The following is a 15,185-nucleotide window of genomic DNA, read 5'->3' as shown; positions in this document are numbered from 1 at the left end:
TCACATCCGGTCCTGCTCTGCATGATGGCGGTGTCCATGACAGAAGTAGCACATTGACTTCATCTGGAAGTGTACAGTTCACCCTGTTTTCTTGCCTAATCCGTGGACGACAGCTACTAAATCCGCGGTACTGTATATTCGAAGAGGTGAGGATTAGGGTCAATGATTTCTGTACTTAAATAGCGCCTTATTGCCAGTGTTTGGTGTAAATTATGCATGCAAGCTAGCGGTTAGCTAAGTTTTTGCCTTTACGCAAGGTTATAGAATGCTGGTGTTTACTAGCACATGACCTCCTTTTTGGACATTGTTATCTCTGATATACAGCACATTATAATGGTATGTGGTTTGCGTTGTCATATTTCAGATAATGGCCCTTCAAAGATTGTCATTAAAACTGCGGCAGACGGTAAGATAACAGTTATTTGAGAAGCTACTGACAAAATATACGAAGTTTTCCTCTTGATGTTTTCACCTGTGAGAGTTAAGTAACAGTTTATGTATTATTTCTGTAATATTTATATTTTATATGTGTTAAACTTTCACAGGTGACGCATTCAAGGTCCCTTCACAGTAGTGGATGTGGGCATCAGCAGAAGGCTGTGGCTGCACTGTCAGACCCTGAACCTTTCTCCATCTTCAGATCACAGGAGAATGATCCGGTGAGCAGACATGACTTCACCAAGTGTACTCCTTATTTTACTCCCACACAGCATAGTCCGCCTTTCATATTTTTGTGACAGTGCCTCATGATCTCACTGTTTGTCTCTTGTAGGCATGTCAGTCTGAAAAACATTTGGGACAGTATTACACAGTGCCATCCTCACATGTCCGCGCTGTGTTCCCTCAAGGCCTCCGTGCACGTTACCCACAGCAGGTAGAACATATCAACATTTATAGTCTATTTATGTTTGAGGTATAAAGATTACATACCCCACATCAAATGCATTCAGTCCAATTTTTTTTCACAATTCTGAACATTTATTTCAATATTCATTCCCTCTGTTAGTTCAGTTAGCCTAACTACTTCAATTTGATGATGGGAAAAATTCACAATAATCAAAGAGACAATTTTTAAACTCAATTTTTATGAAGTTACATGCACAGGGAACCAAAAGTTCATAGACACTAACTTCACTGTGTATTATAATAGCCTGGAAGCTTGTAGAATTTGACTTCTTATTGTGAAAAACACTTTGAATGCATTTAGCTAAAGTATCACATTATTTATTTAACGTGCTGTTGTAAAAACAAATAAAATAAATCTTTTGTATGTTTTAGATAAAAACATTTAATGAAGCATGTGTGATGGTAAGGCAGCCAGCTCTGGAGGTCATCTCATGCCTGAAGAAAGCTGACTACAGCAAACCTGCCTTGCGGTTTATATTCTGTATCCTTCTCAAATCTGCAGATGATCATATATTCTCTTGATCCTCCTGAATAAATACATATGAACCTTAACAAGTTGTTCAGATGGGTGGGAAGGCAGTGGAAAGACATTGTCTCTCTGTCACTCAGTTCATTATTGCTATACACAGGGATGGGTGGTATTGCACGTTCCTAATGGTGAGACAAACACAAGCCTAAATGCTTAATTACTCAGTTGTATAGTTGAAGAAATCCTACATTTTCCATGTGCTTCTGATCTTTACAGCATTTCGCTGGGTGAAAAGTTGTAGGGATTTGCTTCCCTCTTCTTATAACAAGTCTCGCTTTGACCAACCCTTCCACGCCACCGAATGGTTACGTAACTTCAAAATCATCAATGAAAGCATCCTTTCTAAGGTAACCAATGTTATTCAAATGTTTTTGTGAGACTCAAATGGTGAATGTACCTGGATTTTCATAGCACTTTACCAGCTTTATGGTACCCAAAGTGCTTTACAGTATGTCATATTCATCCATTTACAAGCATACATACACATTCACAAACCAGTGGCACTGTCTGTGGGCAGCATGGACACTTCAACTTGTAAACAGGGCCAGGGATTTAACCACCAACCTTCCAGTTTGTGAGCACAGTCACTCAGATGGTATTAGTAACATAAGCTGCAATTTTCTTGTGTTCATCTGTGTATTTTGACTGTATCCAAATTGAGACATGGTGTGTGCATAATTTCTCATGTCATTATCTGCTGTTCAGGCTTTTATGGACTCTGTTGACTGTGACTATTTTCACAGCACTTCTGGCCACACATAGATACACAGAAAGCGGTTAAGATGCTTGGTGGCTCAAGTGACAGTGATGAACCTATAAGTTAATTATTTTAGGAAAGCACAAACATTTTAATGCAAAGAAGAAAGAGAATAGCATGTTGTCAGACTCTGCTTTGTAGAATATTAAAAAGAAAGACATCTGAATGGAATATTGTCCTGGAGCTGACCAAGAAATGTCTTACATTTTCCACAAACATATTTTCTGCATTTCCTGTCTGGTATAAACATTGGAAACATGTTCAATAAAGAACAAAATCTGTGAAAAAAAATCATGTAACATTTTGTTTTGCTGTCAGATAAAAATAAAACAGCGCTACATGTGGACAAAGAGAGAATTCACTGAGGAGGGTAGCCTGCTAGGAGAACTGGTGGATCAGGTGTGTATGAGTTTTGGCCCAACCCTCCCTTTTCCTCCTGTTGTTTTTTTTTTTTTCCTGCTCAGTGTATTTATTTGTTTTCTCCAGAGATGTGTTTTTCCTCAAATTTTGCTCCGTTTGTTGTATTTCTACTTGTGATTACTTACTTCTGGGCCGTCGATTTCCCCGCAGGGATCATTAAAGTTTCATCTTTCACCTTGCCTGTGCTTAGTGATGATCAATAGCCGATGAACTAAGCACAGTGATGGATCAGCACAATGCTTGTACCACACACTAATAAAGGCAGAAAAGAGCTGTAGATTTTTTTTCCACAGCTTGTGGAATTTCTCATTTTTCCAGTCACTGGGTTTTGCTATTAATGCTGCTGACTTGTCACTCACTTGGTCACCATTGATCTTGTTTTGAGCTTGTTGTGGACTATTATTAAATCTTATATTGATAGGCAGCTTTCTGACAGCACACTATTAGAAAGCTATTTTAACCAGTCATTAGTTTCACATTGGTTTTAACCTGCTAAATTTAAAACTACAGGAAAATACTAAGCCCTACTATTTGTTCAGACATTTTCTTTGAGTCACATATTTTTCCTGTTTAACTTAATTGCTGTCCTCTTCACTGTAGGGCATATCTCGTGTGAAGAGCAGTAGTGATGTGGTGGGAGCGGTGATGAAGGAGCTGAGGCTGCAAAGTGGGCAGCCGGAGGCAGGCTTCCGTCTGGCTGTGGCAGTGGATGGTGTCAATGCCCTGTGGGGAAAAACCAACATCAAAAAGGAGAATAAGAGCCCTGTGAGAGAACACATCCAACATCCTGTCATTTATCATACTCGTCTTCATACTTCTCCCTCAGTTGCCTCAGATAAGCTGTCTCACAAGTCACTCTTTCTCACTGTAATTAGGTGGATCCAGAGGAGCTCACTTTGGTTTATAATCTGAGGAAGCTGATGAAGAACGACTGGGTGAGAAGTTAAAGACAATGACCACGGCTCTGAGAGAATATTATAATAATGTATTTGAACTTAATATTCTTTTTTTTTTTTTTTTGTCAGAGCGGAGGTGCAGTCATCACCACTCTTTCTCAAACACGGTTTTTCTACATTTCAAAATCTTCATACTTGCCTCAAGAGCTGCTGGGAGAGGTCAGTGGTCATTTTATTTGACTTTATTATCTGTAGCCCTTGTCCTCAAGCTCTGACTAGGGAAGAGTTTTTGTTCTCTTCTGTAACTTTGTTCATTATTCAGGAAATTGCAAACTTGACCTCTTTAGCCTGTGCCACACTGGTCTTCAGGTCTCAAGAGAAGTGGTTATTTAACGTAAAGTGAGACACACAAGACTCAGTTGTAGCTTTGTGAAAGAAGCAAAAACAGCTCCGTAAATCCAGTGTTATTAGCAGAGCGTGGATAAATATTGTCAACAATGGATGAGTGGCCTTGTTTGTTTAGTACATGTAAGCTTTCCCACTACACTAAACAGAGCAGAAAAGCTTTTTCTGAGCAGAAATGTAAACAGCACTGTGTCCCCATCCCACTTGTGAAGCGTGGCTGTAGTCGTCGACAGTATTGTACCATGTGGTTAAACTGTTTGTTGTTGGGTCTAATAATATTTATTGCGGTCGTATTTATCTGATGCCTGCATGTCACAAGATCAATTTCCTAATGGATGAATAAATCCGTCATTGTCAGCAGAAATTTCACTCGATGCTGGACAATGATTCAACTATAAACCTCAAAGTGGGGTCCTGTAACAATCATGTCTCCTCAAATTAAAATGTTGAGGTTGTAATTACATCTGATTAATCATTTAGACTTTGGTTCTTGATCAGTGACTATGCACCTGCATTTACACTTACGCCCTTTCATTTTTAGTTGTTCGGTGTTCATTATTGATTTCACCACACTGTGTATATTTTTCTGTGCAACTGTCTGATGATTTAAAAGGTGTGATCATTAGTTTAAACATAACCTTACAAAAATAATAGGCATGTTAAATACGGATGATAACAACAGTACTTGTTGTCTCTCACACTGACCTCCTGTTTGTGTGTTCTATCAGAAAGGCTTTGACAGCATGGACCCGTTCATCCCAGTGTCAGTGCCCAACTACAGCGAGAAAGAGTTTGAGAGCTGTTACCTCTACTACATGGACAGAAACTGGCTGCAGCACCCACAAAGTAAGTAACACAGACCTTATTTTATAAAGTGATGCTTCACTGATGCTCTTCTTGTAACAATGTTTTGTGTTGATTTTCATCAGGTCGAACAGAGGAAGGGAAGAAAGAACTCATCTTTCTAAGCAACAGAAATCCTGCTGCTTTCGAAAAACTTTGTACTTTCTTATGAAGTTGTGCAAAGTATTGAATCACACAAGTATAGAATTATATATCAGTGATTCATAAACATAAAAATGTCCATCTGTATAATATTCTGTGTCCCGCTCTGTAAATTATAATGGGTGTGCTACTTTGATAATAAAATGTTGAAGAAAGTAAAAAAAAAAAAAAAGTCAAGTGTTTTTTCTTATTTGACATCTTCAGGCTTGTTTCTTAAAGGGCTGAGAGGTTTCACAGTCAGTGACAACAAAAGGCTGCATTTTTTTGTTTGTTTTTAATGAATTATGTGCATCTGGGATACAATATTTTAAGCAGTACATTATTTGAGTAAGTTAACTGGAAAATAAATGATAAAAGTGCTTGGCTCATAATTTCAATACAAAAAATGATTATATTATTACAGGTATTGACAGGTTTATAAATATTAGGAATCTGAAATGTGAATGTATCCTAATGCGCAGACTGTTTTGGTATCTCTGATAAACTTTTTGACTAATACCTATTTTCTTACTTCATAGAATTTCACATTTTAACCATGTACTGTATATTGAAAACTAGCCAACTAGCACTTTTGACTTAATTCTTCATTAGTCACACAAATTTTGGGACTTTTCAACACCTCTGGAATTCTGGAAGCATTTTTCTTGATGATCAGTGCTATACATGAGTTTAAGTAATTAGATTTTTTTTTTTCTTCTTGACAAAGGATTTTATTTCAATTTTATTCCATTGAATAATGTCTAGAATAAAGAGTTTTTTCATCAGAGTTTATCATTTTGCATTCTGATACCAGTCTATCTGCAAATAACATTTCTGTTGTGGCCTCGGACTCATGTAAACAAAAAAGCAATAAATGTTTTTTTGTTTTTTGTTTTTTTTTTACCTAAAATTTTGCCTAAATGTGGTGTAATTTATCACATATGAAGTTTCTGCAAAAAATATTGAGATTTTTTTTTTTCTAATAAAGTAAGATGAAATAAAACAAAACAAATTAAAGAGGTCCAAAAGGTTAAAACCATTGTTGATTCTTCAGGCTGTTTTAGGTGCAGTACCATCTGGCGGTAGGTCGGAGTTACTGCAGGCTTGATCACGTGACCGCTTGAAACCTCACATGACTAGTAGAGGTTTTTTTTTTTTTTTTTTAATCGCCAAAGAAAACAGCCTGGGAGTCACTGGTTTGCCAGTTTGGAAAAGTTAAGGTGACTGTTGGATGTAAACACCTGAGTAGACCTGCGGGACATGACAGAGTGTGTGTCAACATCCTCTGAGGTGAGACTTCCTTTCAACAACACCCTGAATGATGGGACAATGAAAAGTGTGTGTCAGCTGAATGAACACTGGGGTTCCTGTTGTCGCTGAAACTTGGCTTTTACTTGTGAAGTGTCTGGGACTGTTTTGGGCTCCGTGGTGAGTCCAGAACGTTAAACAGCTTTACCGTGTGTGTGTGTGTGTGTGTGTGTGTGTGTGTGTGTGTGTGTGTGTGTGTGTGTGTGTGTGTTTTGTTTGTGTCAGGTAAAATGGCGCTGTCACTGTCAGCTGTCAGCCTGGCCCTCTTCATCCTGACTGCACCAGTCAGCCTCTCCACAGGTAACCACCAAGTGTCATGTGTTCACAGAACAGAAAACACCTGCTTCATCAAGTGTCACACAGAATAAAACCTTAGTGTTATGACTCCATCTCCATCCAGGAAGTAATAAATGTGTAGCAAGAAACTTTGGCCATGGCTCTGTGGTGTGTGAGTGCAACTCAACCTACTGTGATAGTATTGGGAAGGAAGCTCTGCCTCCACTGGGCCAGTACTCCTCCTACCTGAGCAGCATGGCCGGCAGCAGACTGGAACCAGGACAGGGTCCAGTCCAGGTGAACAGTAGCGGGGCAGGTGAGCTACAGGGGTTGGTTACTGTAAAATCAGGCCTGTGAAAGCAGGTGAAGACCATTTTGTGTGTGTGTGTGTGTGTGTGTCTCTTTTAGGCCTCAGGTTAACCATCGTACCTTACCAGAAGTATCAGAAGATCAGGGGCTTTGGTGGAGCTATGACAGACGCAGCAGCTATGAACATCCTCTCCCTCTCTCCGGGCACCCAGGATCAGCTGCTACGGCAGTACTTCTCCTCTGAAGGTACAGACAAGATGCATGTGTATTAAGAAAATGTTCTCATACTCTAAAATTATGGCTGGTTCAAGAGAGGTTTACTCATTGCATCTTAGTGTCCAGACAAGCCCTGCAGCATCACTGTGTGTCTGACATTCTATCAGGCAGGGTTATATATAGTGGTGAGGAAAAAAGATTTTGGATACATTTACATTTATGAGATATTGCATAAAGAATTACTCTTATGTCACTGAACTCCCTTCTTCACATGCACTGTTCTGTCAAGGTCAAAACTGAATGTTTTATGAAAATAATTCCCCTTGAAATACATCCAGGGCATGACATGTTGCAAGTGTCAAGAATTTAGTTTTGTTATATTTGCATCTGTCTGACACAGCCACACCTTATAAAACACAAAAATGATCTTTCTGCAAATATTTCATGATATTTGCAATTGTGTAAAATTTCAATGGTACCTGAAAACTTTTTTTTTTTTTCTGCCACTTCAGTACATTTACAGCACTGACAAAAGGTATGGTTTGGTGTTAAGAAGTTGGAGGAACAATGAGAAGTAAATCCTTCTCCGGAGTGTCCGCAACTTATGTTTACTGAACAAGAAGGCTTCAGAAATGTAAACAGATAAAGTGACAGCGGCTGGGGGGACTCCAATAATTTGTGTTTCACGTATGTTTACTTTGAGATAAAACAAGTTCTCACAGAAAAGTAAACAGTAGAACATCAGAAAAGATGACGCAAAGTTAGAACTGTTAGATTCTAAAATATTTATGTGGGATTACTGAAAATAAAAATGACATGGATATTTTTCTTTTATACACATGCACACACATTTATGTGGGATTAGGCCATTGGTACCCAGATCCTTTAAAGAAATGGCATTAATACTGCACTGAAAATACTCAGCAACAAGTAAAAGTTCTGCATTCAGAACATTACTTAAATAAAAGTATCAGCAAAATGTACTTGAAGTCTGAAATGTAATGGTTTTTGTAGTCATGTGCCATAAAATGACACCTGTCCATGTATTATATATGATGTTTGTGGTTCATATTACTGCTGCATTACACTCAGTGTTGCATTTTACTGCTTCAGATGTTAAAGGTGTGAGCTTGTCATGTCCCTGGGGCTGTTGTCCACAGAGAACCGTATATTTGTAGTAACTAAACTTTCATGAGCACAGGAAAAACAGCTCTGATTTCTGTTTTGTGAAAATACATTAGCTACATGAAAAGCAACTAAAGCTGGTAAGTGTAGTGGACTAGAAAGTACAGGACTTGTCTTTCAGGAGTAGAAAAATCAGAGGCAAATCCAGTAATAGTACAGTAATAGTGTAATAATCGAAGCTGCATAAAATGGAAATGCTCAAGTAAAGGACCAATACCTCAAATTTCTACTTCTGTACAGTTGAAATGATACTGTGGTAGTGATGATGTAGAAAATGAATTTGGTCATAACTGATGTTCTAAGGTATGATTTGTCCTTCAACGTTGTACACTGTAACATTTTGAATCATAACTTCAACAGAGTATTTTCTTTTGTGCCGTTAAAATTTAGAAATGTTATTTGTCATTACCGTATCAATTCACTAAAATTTGGTGAGTTTTTGCACTGATTTCAATTATTAGTTGCATATTTCTATCTCAGGATCTGTGGTATTCAAAGCAGAGAATGAGTGTCATTAAACAGGGAAACTGTTTTTTAGCCGAGAGAAAATAAACATTTTTACTTCCAGTTTTTTTATTGGAGCAAAATAATAGACTAAATATCAACGAAACACGGTGATCAAATAGTGGATGTTTAGAGACAAATGACAAAAAGGAAAAAATAAATTAGTTATTTAAAAAGATCACAGAGGCCCTTTAGAAGTTCATTCAGCTAGTGTTCATACACCAACGAATAAAAAGTGACATGAAAGAAGAAAAAACAAAAATATACTTATAGAATACAATAGAATAGACATTGTCATTACACAGAATGTGCAAATACAGTCATATATTAGAAAAATAATATCAGACACATCACTTAATATTTAAATAAGATTTTACAGTTTTTCCTCTGTTTCATATTTCTTTGTGTCGTGTCTCAGACTAACTTGGACTATTTTTTTCTAGTCAGTGACTTTTGGGGTCTCTTTTCTCAGCCATCTCCTAGTTAACTGTCTTCTCTTTGATGCTTGGTTTCTGGCAGGTATCGGCTACAGTGTGGTGCGTGTGCCCATGGCCAGCTGCGACTTCTCCACCCGTCTGTACACCTACGACGACACGGCCGCAGACTACGCCCTGGACAACTTCACGCTGGCCCCCGAGGACATCAACATGAAGGTGTCTCCATTGTCCTGAACACCCACACACAGTCTCATCCCTCAGTCCGTCGTTCTCATCTCTTCGTCTGTCCTTGTCAGATCCCTCTCCTGCAGCGTGCCCAGGCCATGTCTCCTCAGCCACTGTCTCTGCTGGCCAGCGCCTGGAGTGCCCCCGCCTGGATGAAAACTAATGGTGCACTCATTGGAAAGGGCTCCTTGAAGGGCCAGCCTGGGGGAAAGGAGCATAAAACCTGGGCTCAGTACTATATCAGGTGACATCTGCAGCTTCACCATGCAGTGATTTCACTTTTAGGTACTGCTGGATACAAGAGAAATTTACTCTCATTTCTTTCCTCTCAGGTTCCTTGAGGAATACGCTAAATATAACTTGACCTTCTGGGCAGTGACCACAGGAAATGAGCCCTCTGCAGGACATATAACAAATTACAGGTCTTTTCACTTGAAATGAAAAGGCACAAAACAATGTCTAATATAATCATACCTCTTAGATTTTACATGTTACATTATGTCCTTCTGCAGTTTCCAGGCTCTGGGTTTCACTCCTGAGGAGCAGAGGGACTGGGTAGCCCTGGACCTGGGCCCGGCCTTGCAGGCTTCATCATTCCCTCACACACACATCCTCTTACTGGATGACAACCGCCTGCTGCTGCCTCACTGGGCTAAAGTGGTGAGTCCAAGGACAAACCGATACTGCAGAGGGAAGAGTCAGGGAAGAGGAAATTACACCTGAGTCCACACAGCAGATGAAGACAGCTGCGCAAAAAAGACAGTGTAAAACATAGGACTGAAACTGGGCTAAATCACAACCTTAAAATAGGAAATAATGGTACAAATACAAAGTCAGCTGTGTTCAGGGAAGCTAAAATAAGAGAAGTTGGGCTCTATTCATTTAGTAAGTGATTGGAGGAATAAAAGACTAATAGGGGTGTCAAACTCATTTTAGTTCAGGGGCCACATACTGTCCAATGTAGTCTCGAGTGGGCTAGACCAGTAAAATAATAGTATATTGACTTATATATAGTATTCCAAATTTTCCCTTTGTTTTAGTGTGAAAAAAGTAAAATTACATTATGAAAATGTGAATAACCTGAACAAACACACAACTACAACCTGAAATTTCTTAAGAAAAATAAGGGAAATCTCAACAATATTATGTGTGTTTATTGTCAGAGTGGACCTATAAATGCACAAAACATTTAGTAACAGGTATTACATTGTTAAAATTACACTTAAGTTTTCATTAGACATTGCAGGTTGTTCATAGTTGGTTAAGTTATTCATATTTTTTTTGTGAGAGGATAGTTTGTAAAGGTGAATATTTTCATAATGTTATATTACTTTTTCCACATTAAACCAAGATGAAAATATGAATTTGTCATCATTTATAGGTGTTTATGCTATTATTTTACTTGAAATCACATCAGGCTGTATGTGGCACCTGAACTGAAAGGACTGTTAATATCTTCAGTGTAATTTTTGCACTTCACAGCTGGATTGGACCCTTTTTTTGGGCCGCGGGCCATATGTTTGACACCCCTGTTCTAGATTCACATCCCTGGGCTCCAAATTGTTTTCTTGAGGGAACACTAAGGAATTAAAGTTTATTTGATCAAGTACTTTTACAGTGCAAAGTCACTAAGTGCATCACAATAATACTTTTGTTTTGAATTGTATAATCAAGAAAAAATAGAACTAAGATAATTATAGACAGAGGAGGAAGATCTCAAGTGTTTCATAAGAGGAAAATGATCAAAATGAAGACCATAAAAACAGTAATAACTAAAAGTAAATGAAACAACAAGACAGAAGAAAATAGACTGTGTTCATAGAGATCAGTTTGACAGTTAAAGGGGTCATATTTTGCTAAACCCATTTTTATCAGTCTTTGGTACATTTATTTGTGTATTTGGACCCTAATAGTTCAAAAGCTTTAAATTTGAACCCTCCAGGTGCTGCAAAGCTATCTTTATATTCATTTTGGCAAAAATTGAGTGGATTTCTACAACCCGTTTTAATTCCTGCTTAATTTGTTACATTTATAACTAGTTATGTCACGACATTTGTACAAATAAGGTCAAGACTTCCAACGAACATTTCTCCAAATATGCCATAATTGTTTGTCAGTAGCAGCGTTTGTAGTCCATACTGAAAATATGTCCAAACTTCGAACTGATTACCTAAAATGTTCAGTTGTTGGTTGAACGGGACAGAGCAGCACAGTCAACAAGCTGGAGGGGGTGGAGCATGAAGTGGCTTATGTGCATTTAAAGGGCCAGCGCTCAAAACGACCTTTCTGGTGTCATTACTCAGAAATAGGGTTGAAGATGGACCTCTGGAGTTGAATTAATGAAGAATTCCGACCCATGCATAGCATTTACAGTTTATGTAGACCATAGGGAAATGTTTTAAAATGCGAAATTCCTTTTAAAAAAGCAGAATGCCACTCCTTTAAGGCAGTCATTTGGGATCAACTTGCAGAAGGGCGTTTCTCAATTGTTATATTAGTATCTGTGGTTTTCTTAAAGTTCATTTGTGTCTCTATTTACACGTATGAAGAAGAAATACAGTTTTCTTTCCTTTTTTAGGTTCTGAGCGACGTGCATGCAGGGAGGTACATTCACGGCGTTGCAGTTCACTGGTACATGGACAGTTTTGTCCCGGCTGAGATAAGTCTGGGAACCACCCATCACATCTACCCAGAGTATTACCTGTTTGGCGCAGAGGCCTGCGCCGGCTGGAGCCCAATAGACAGAGGAGTGAAACTGGGCAGCTGGGACCGAGCCGAACAGTACGCACATGACATTATAGAGGTAACAAGGCTTTTGTTTTGTTCATGTGGGTTGTGCATGTTCAGTCAGATGCGCTTCAACTTATGCAAGATTTGACAAGCTGGGAGTTGTTCCACAGAGGTGAGTCACGTCCCTCGCTGCTGCTGCTGCTGCAGTGCAAGTTTACATGTTCTACTCAGGCGTTTAGTCTCCAAGAGCTGCCTGCAGGCCACCAGAGCAAGCTGGAACTGGTGTTTTTTTTCTTCTTTCTTTCTGTTGCTTCCTCTCAAGGGAAATCAGACTCCATTCTATCAGTCTATCCATTTTGCATGTGTGTATTCAAAGTTTGGATTCAAAGTATCTTATGAAATACAATGGATTTGTTTATGTAGATTTACTTTCTATTCAACATTTAAGCAAATAACCAGGCACAAGTCTACTGGGCTGAGTCCATGCTGCAATGTTTAAGAAAAGAGTGTGAAACATTTTTAATCATGGAAATTAATCACAAACCACAGCGGACCTCTATAGACTATGAAAGGTGTGAGGTTAATCCTCACAGCTGTTACAGTAATATTTAGAGAATAATTTTGTACTTTACTAAAACTATTTTTATTTTGAACAATGCAAGTCATTAATTAGCACAGTACTTTGACTCTCATGCCTTGTCTTTAAAGGGTATGTGGTCATAAACACAACAAAAACAACAATTTATGTTTCTATTTATGTTTGGTGAAGGTCCGGTAAAACATGTCACTGTGCTTCTGTGTTTTCATTTTTCTATATTTGAGGGGCTGAAGTTTTAATGCTGTAAATGGGGGGATGATTTTTGATCCCACTGGGAAGAAAAAGTAATTCAGCAGAGGCAGGAATATGTACACCAAAGGGGGCAAAATTCCCCACAGACCCCCAGAAAGCTGAAACCAACATGTCTCATTTCAGATTGATGCAAATGTATTATTTATGATATTGGGCTGTAAAAACACAAATCGACACAGATCAGGTATCAGACTCAGGTGTTTACTCCATCACAGGACTTGAACCATTACGTGGTGGGCTGGACTGACTGGAACCTGGCACTGGACCAGACTGGTGGACCAAACTGGGTTAAGAACTTTGTTGACAGTCCAGTTATCGTGGACACAAAACATGATATCTTCTACAAGCAGCCCACCTTCTACAGCATGGCCCACTTCAGGTACATCTTCTAGCCGGGGTTTTTGTCCACATTTAATGACATAATGTTTTTTCTAATGAGATAAAACAAATGATGCATTCACACAGTAAGTTCCTGTGGGAGGGGTCTCAGAGAGTGGGTGTGTCTGCAAGTCAGAAAACAGACCTGGAGTTCTCAGCCTTTGTCCGACCCGATGGCTCTGTAGTGCTCATCATACTCAACCGGTATGTGTTCTGGATTTATTTACTGCAAAGGAAAAGTACATATATGCTGCTAACAGATAACACTGCTGGTCTGTTTTTCTATAGGTCGTCATCAGTGATCCAGTTTGACGTCTGGGATCCCATGGTGGGCTACATCCCCTCCACTGCTCCCCCTCACTCCCTGCTTACACTTGCTTGGAACACACACTAATCAGGAATGGAGACCGACAAGTATTTGATGCACTCAGACCAAAAATAATTTTTTAAAGATACATTTCAAGATGTCACAGAAAATTTCACTATCATTCTGACAGCTGGGTCAAAATGCTATTCAGTGTTCACTTAAATGTATACTAAACTCCATTGATTTTTCAGTATAGTCCACAAAATTATTTTTTTGCACTGATTTTTGTACCAGAATGGAATGTTAAAGGAATGTCATCTCACTAAAATGACTTGTGCTGCAATGTTCCTACTGCCTTAATTTAGACCTGATGAGATGCTTGAATTGTACAGACTTTAAAATGCCTTATATTAATGCTATTTAATTTTTTAAAATATCTAATAAATGCATCATGTCATGTCTGAAAATGTTCAAGTACCTTTGGGGGTAGAGCCTAAATAAAATAACACTAGTATTAGGACAATGAGCGATGAAAGTTGAACATATCAGTTTTTTTGGCAATTTATTAATACATCATAGACATTTTTTTCATATATATAATATACAGTTTAATAACCAGGTAATTCACATTTGTGTCTCCATTCTCAATGTTTTTTTTCCTTTGCAAATCATAAGTTGTTGGACTAAAAGTATTTACATTTTAAAAAAAAGGTGATACAAATGTAAAACAAAAGACAGTGATAAACAGAGGAATAGAACTGACAGCGGGATTCCATCTGTTGATAATATATACACCAAGAGGAATATGATCAGATCTAAAGTACTGGATAAAGGGCTGAGCTCCATGGATTTTAAGTGCATTCCCTTAATCCTGCCACATAATATCTTATGTGAAAGGTCTTGAAAGGAGTCCCTTGCGTTTACTAGATGTCAAAGCTTTCATTTCAGGAAATTAAACAGCAGCTACGTGACAATTCCTGTTAAAGACCTGCCTGTTATTTTGGTGAAGTACATTACAGAGGGTGGACACAATAACATAAACACCCCATCCAGTAAAACTCCACCATAAGTAACAACAGACTTAAATCAAATCTCTGACATGGTCTCAACCAATATTTTACAACATTTGTAAACATAGAATTTATTGCAGGGTTATCATCAGTTGGGTGTTAATGTTGTTAAATACAGCCTCTGTAAATGCCAAGAGTGGAAGTCACCCATACAGTATTCCCATATGCCTTACAGGGCTCAGTTGCAGGTTTCAGCGAATCTTCAGGTAAAGACGGCACTGTATACGATATAAAGTCTGGCATTTCCCCATTAAAGTGTATTGTAGCAGTGCATTTTTCAGAACAGATGGAGAGGGAGGTTATTTGAGAGGTGACGTGGAGAAGACACGGGCTTGATCATCAATCTAGGCTGGTTTGTTATTAGGCAAACAAAGAGATCGGCAGACCTCCACAGACTGGGTGGGTATCTGTTTACAACGTTCAGGAGGAAGGCATTAAAACAGAAAAGTAAAAATACCAAAAAAAAAAAACCAAAAACAAAACTTAGATCGAG

General features: G+C 38.5%; 2 protein-coding genes across 4 annotated transcripts; both read left to right on the top strand.

Annotated features, from left to right (window-relative positions):
• Positions 1-5,075, top strand: dap3 (death associated protein 3). 3 transcript variants are annotated; one of them, XM_030157413.1, is made up of 13 exons: positions 1-146; positions 365-406; positions 546-659; positions 773-874; positions 1,279-1,387; positions 1,471-1,563; positions 1,652-1,782; positions 2,511-2,591; positions 3,213-3,377; positions 3,488-3,547; positions 3,638-3,727; positions 4,642-4,759; positions 4,843-5,075. In XM_030157413.1, the coding sequence occupies exons 2-13, from the start codon at positions 368-370 to the stop codon at positions 4,926-4,928; spliced, it is 1,188 nt and encodes a 395-aa protein (XP_030013273.1). In that variant the 5' UTR covers positions 1-146; positions 365-367; the 3' UTR covers positions 4,929-5,075. The 3 variants fall into 3 exon arrangements, with proteins under 3 accessions (XP_030013273.1, XP_030013274.1, XP_030013275.1); XM_030157414.1 differs by having other exon boundaries at positions 7-113; positions 362-406; XM_030157415.1 differs by having other exon boundaries at positions 19-117.
• A 973-nt stretch (positions 5,076-6,048) lies between these two features.
• gba1 (glucosylceramidase beta 1) lies at positions 6,049-15,163 on the top strand. Its single transcript, XM_030157412.1, has 12 exons — positions 6,049-6,187; positions 6,431-6,505; positions 6,606-6,797; positions 6,890-7,036; positions 9,215-9,348; positions 9,429-9,601; positions 9,690-9,779; positions 9,870-10,017; positions 11,936-12,160; positions 13,153-13,316; positions 13,403-13,519; positions 13,604-15,163. Exons 2-12 carry the CDS (start codon positions 6,436-6,438, stop codon positions 13,707-13,709), a joined length of 1,566 nt encoding a protein of 521 aa, XP_030013272.1. The 5' UTR covers positions 6,049-6,187; positions 6,431-6,435; the 3' UTR covers positions 13,710-15,163.
• The last annotated feature ends 22 nt before the right edge of the window (positions 15,164-15,185 follow it).

The sequence above is a fragment of the Sphaeramia orbicularis genome, chromosome 16 (assembly GCF_902148855.1).
Source record: "Sphaeramia orbicularis chromosome 16, fSphaOr1.1, whole genome shotgun sequence".
NCBI classification, from domain to species: Eukaryota; Metazoa; Chordata; class Actinopteri; order Kurtiformes; family Apogonidae; genus Sphaeramia; species Sphaeramia orbicularis.
Note: the sequence above shows the minus strand (reverse complement) of the source record. Positions and strands in the feature narration are given on the sequence as shown.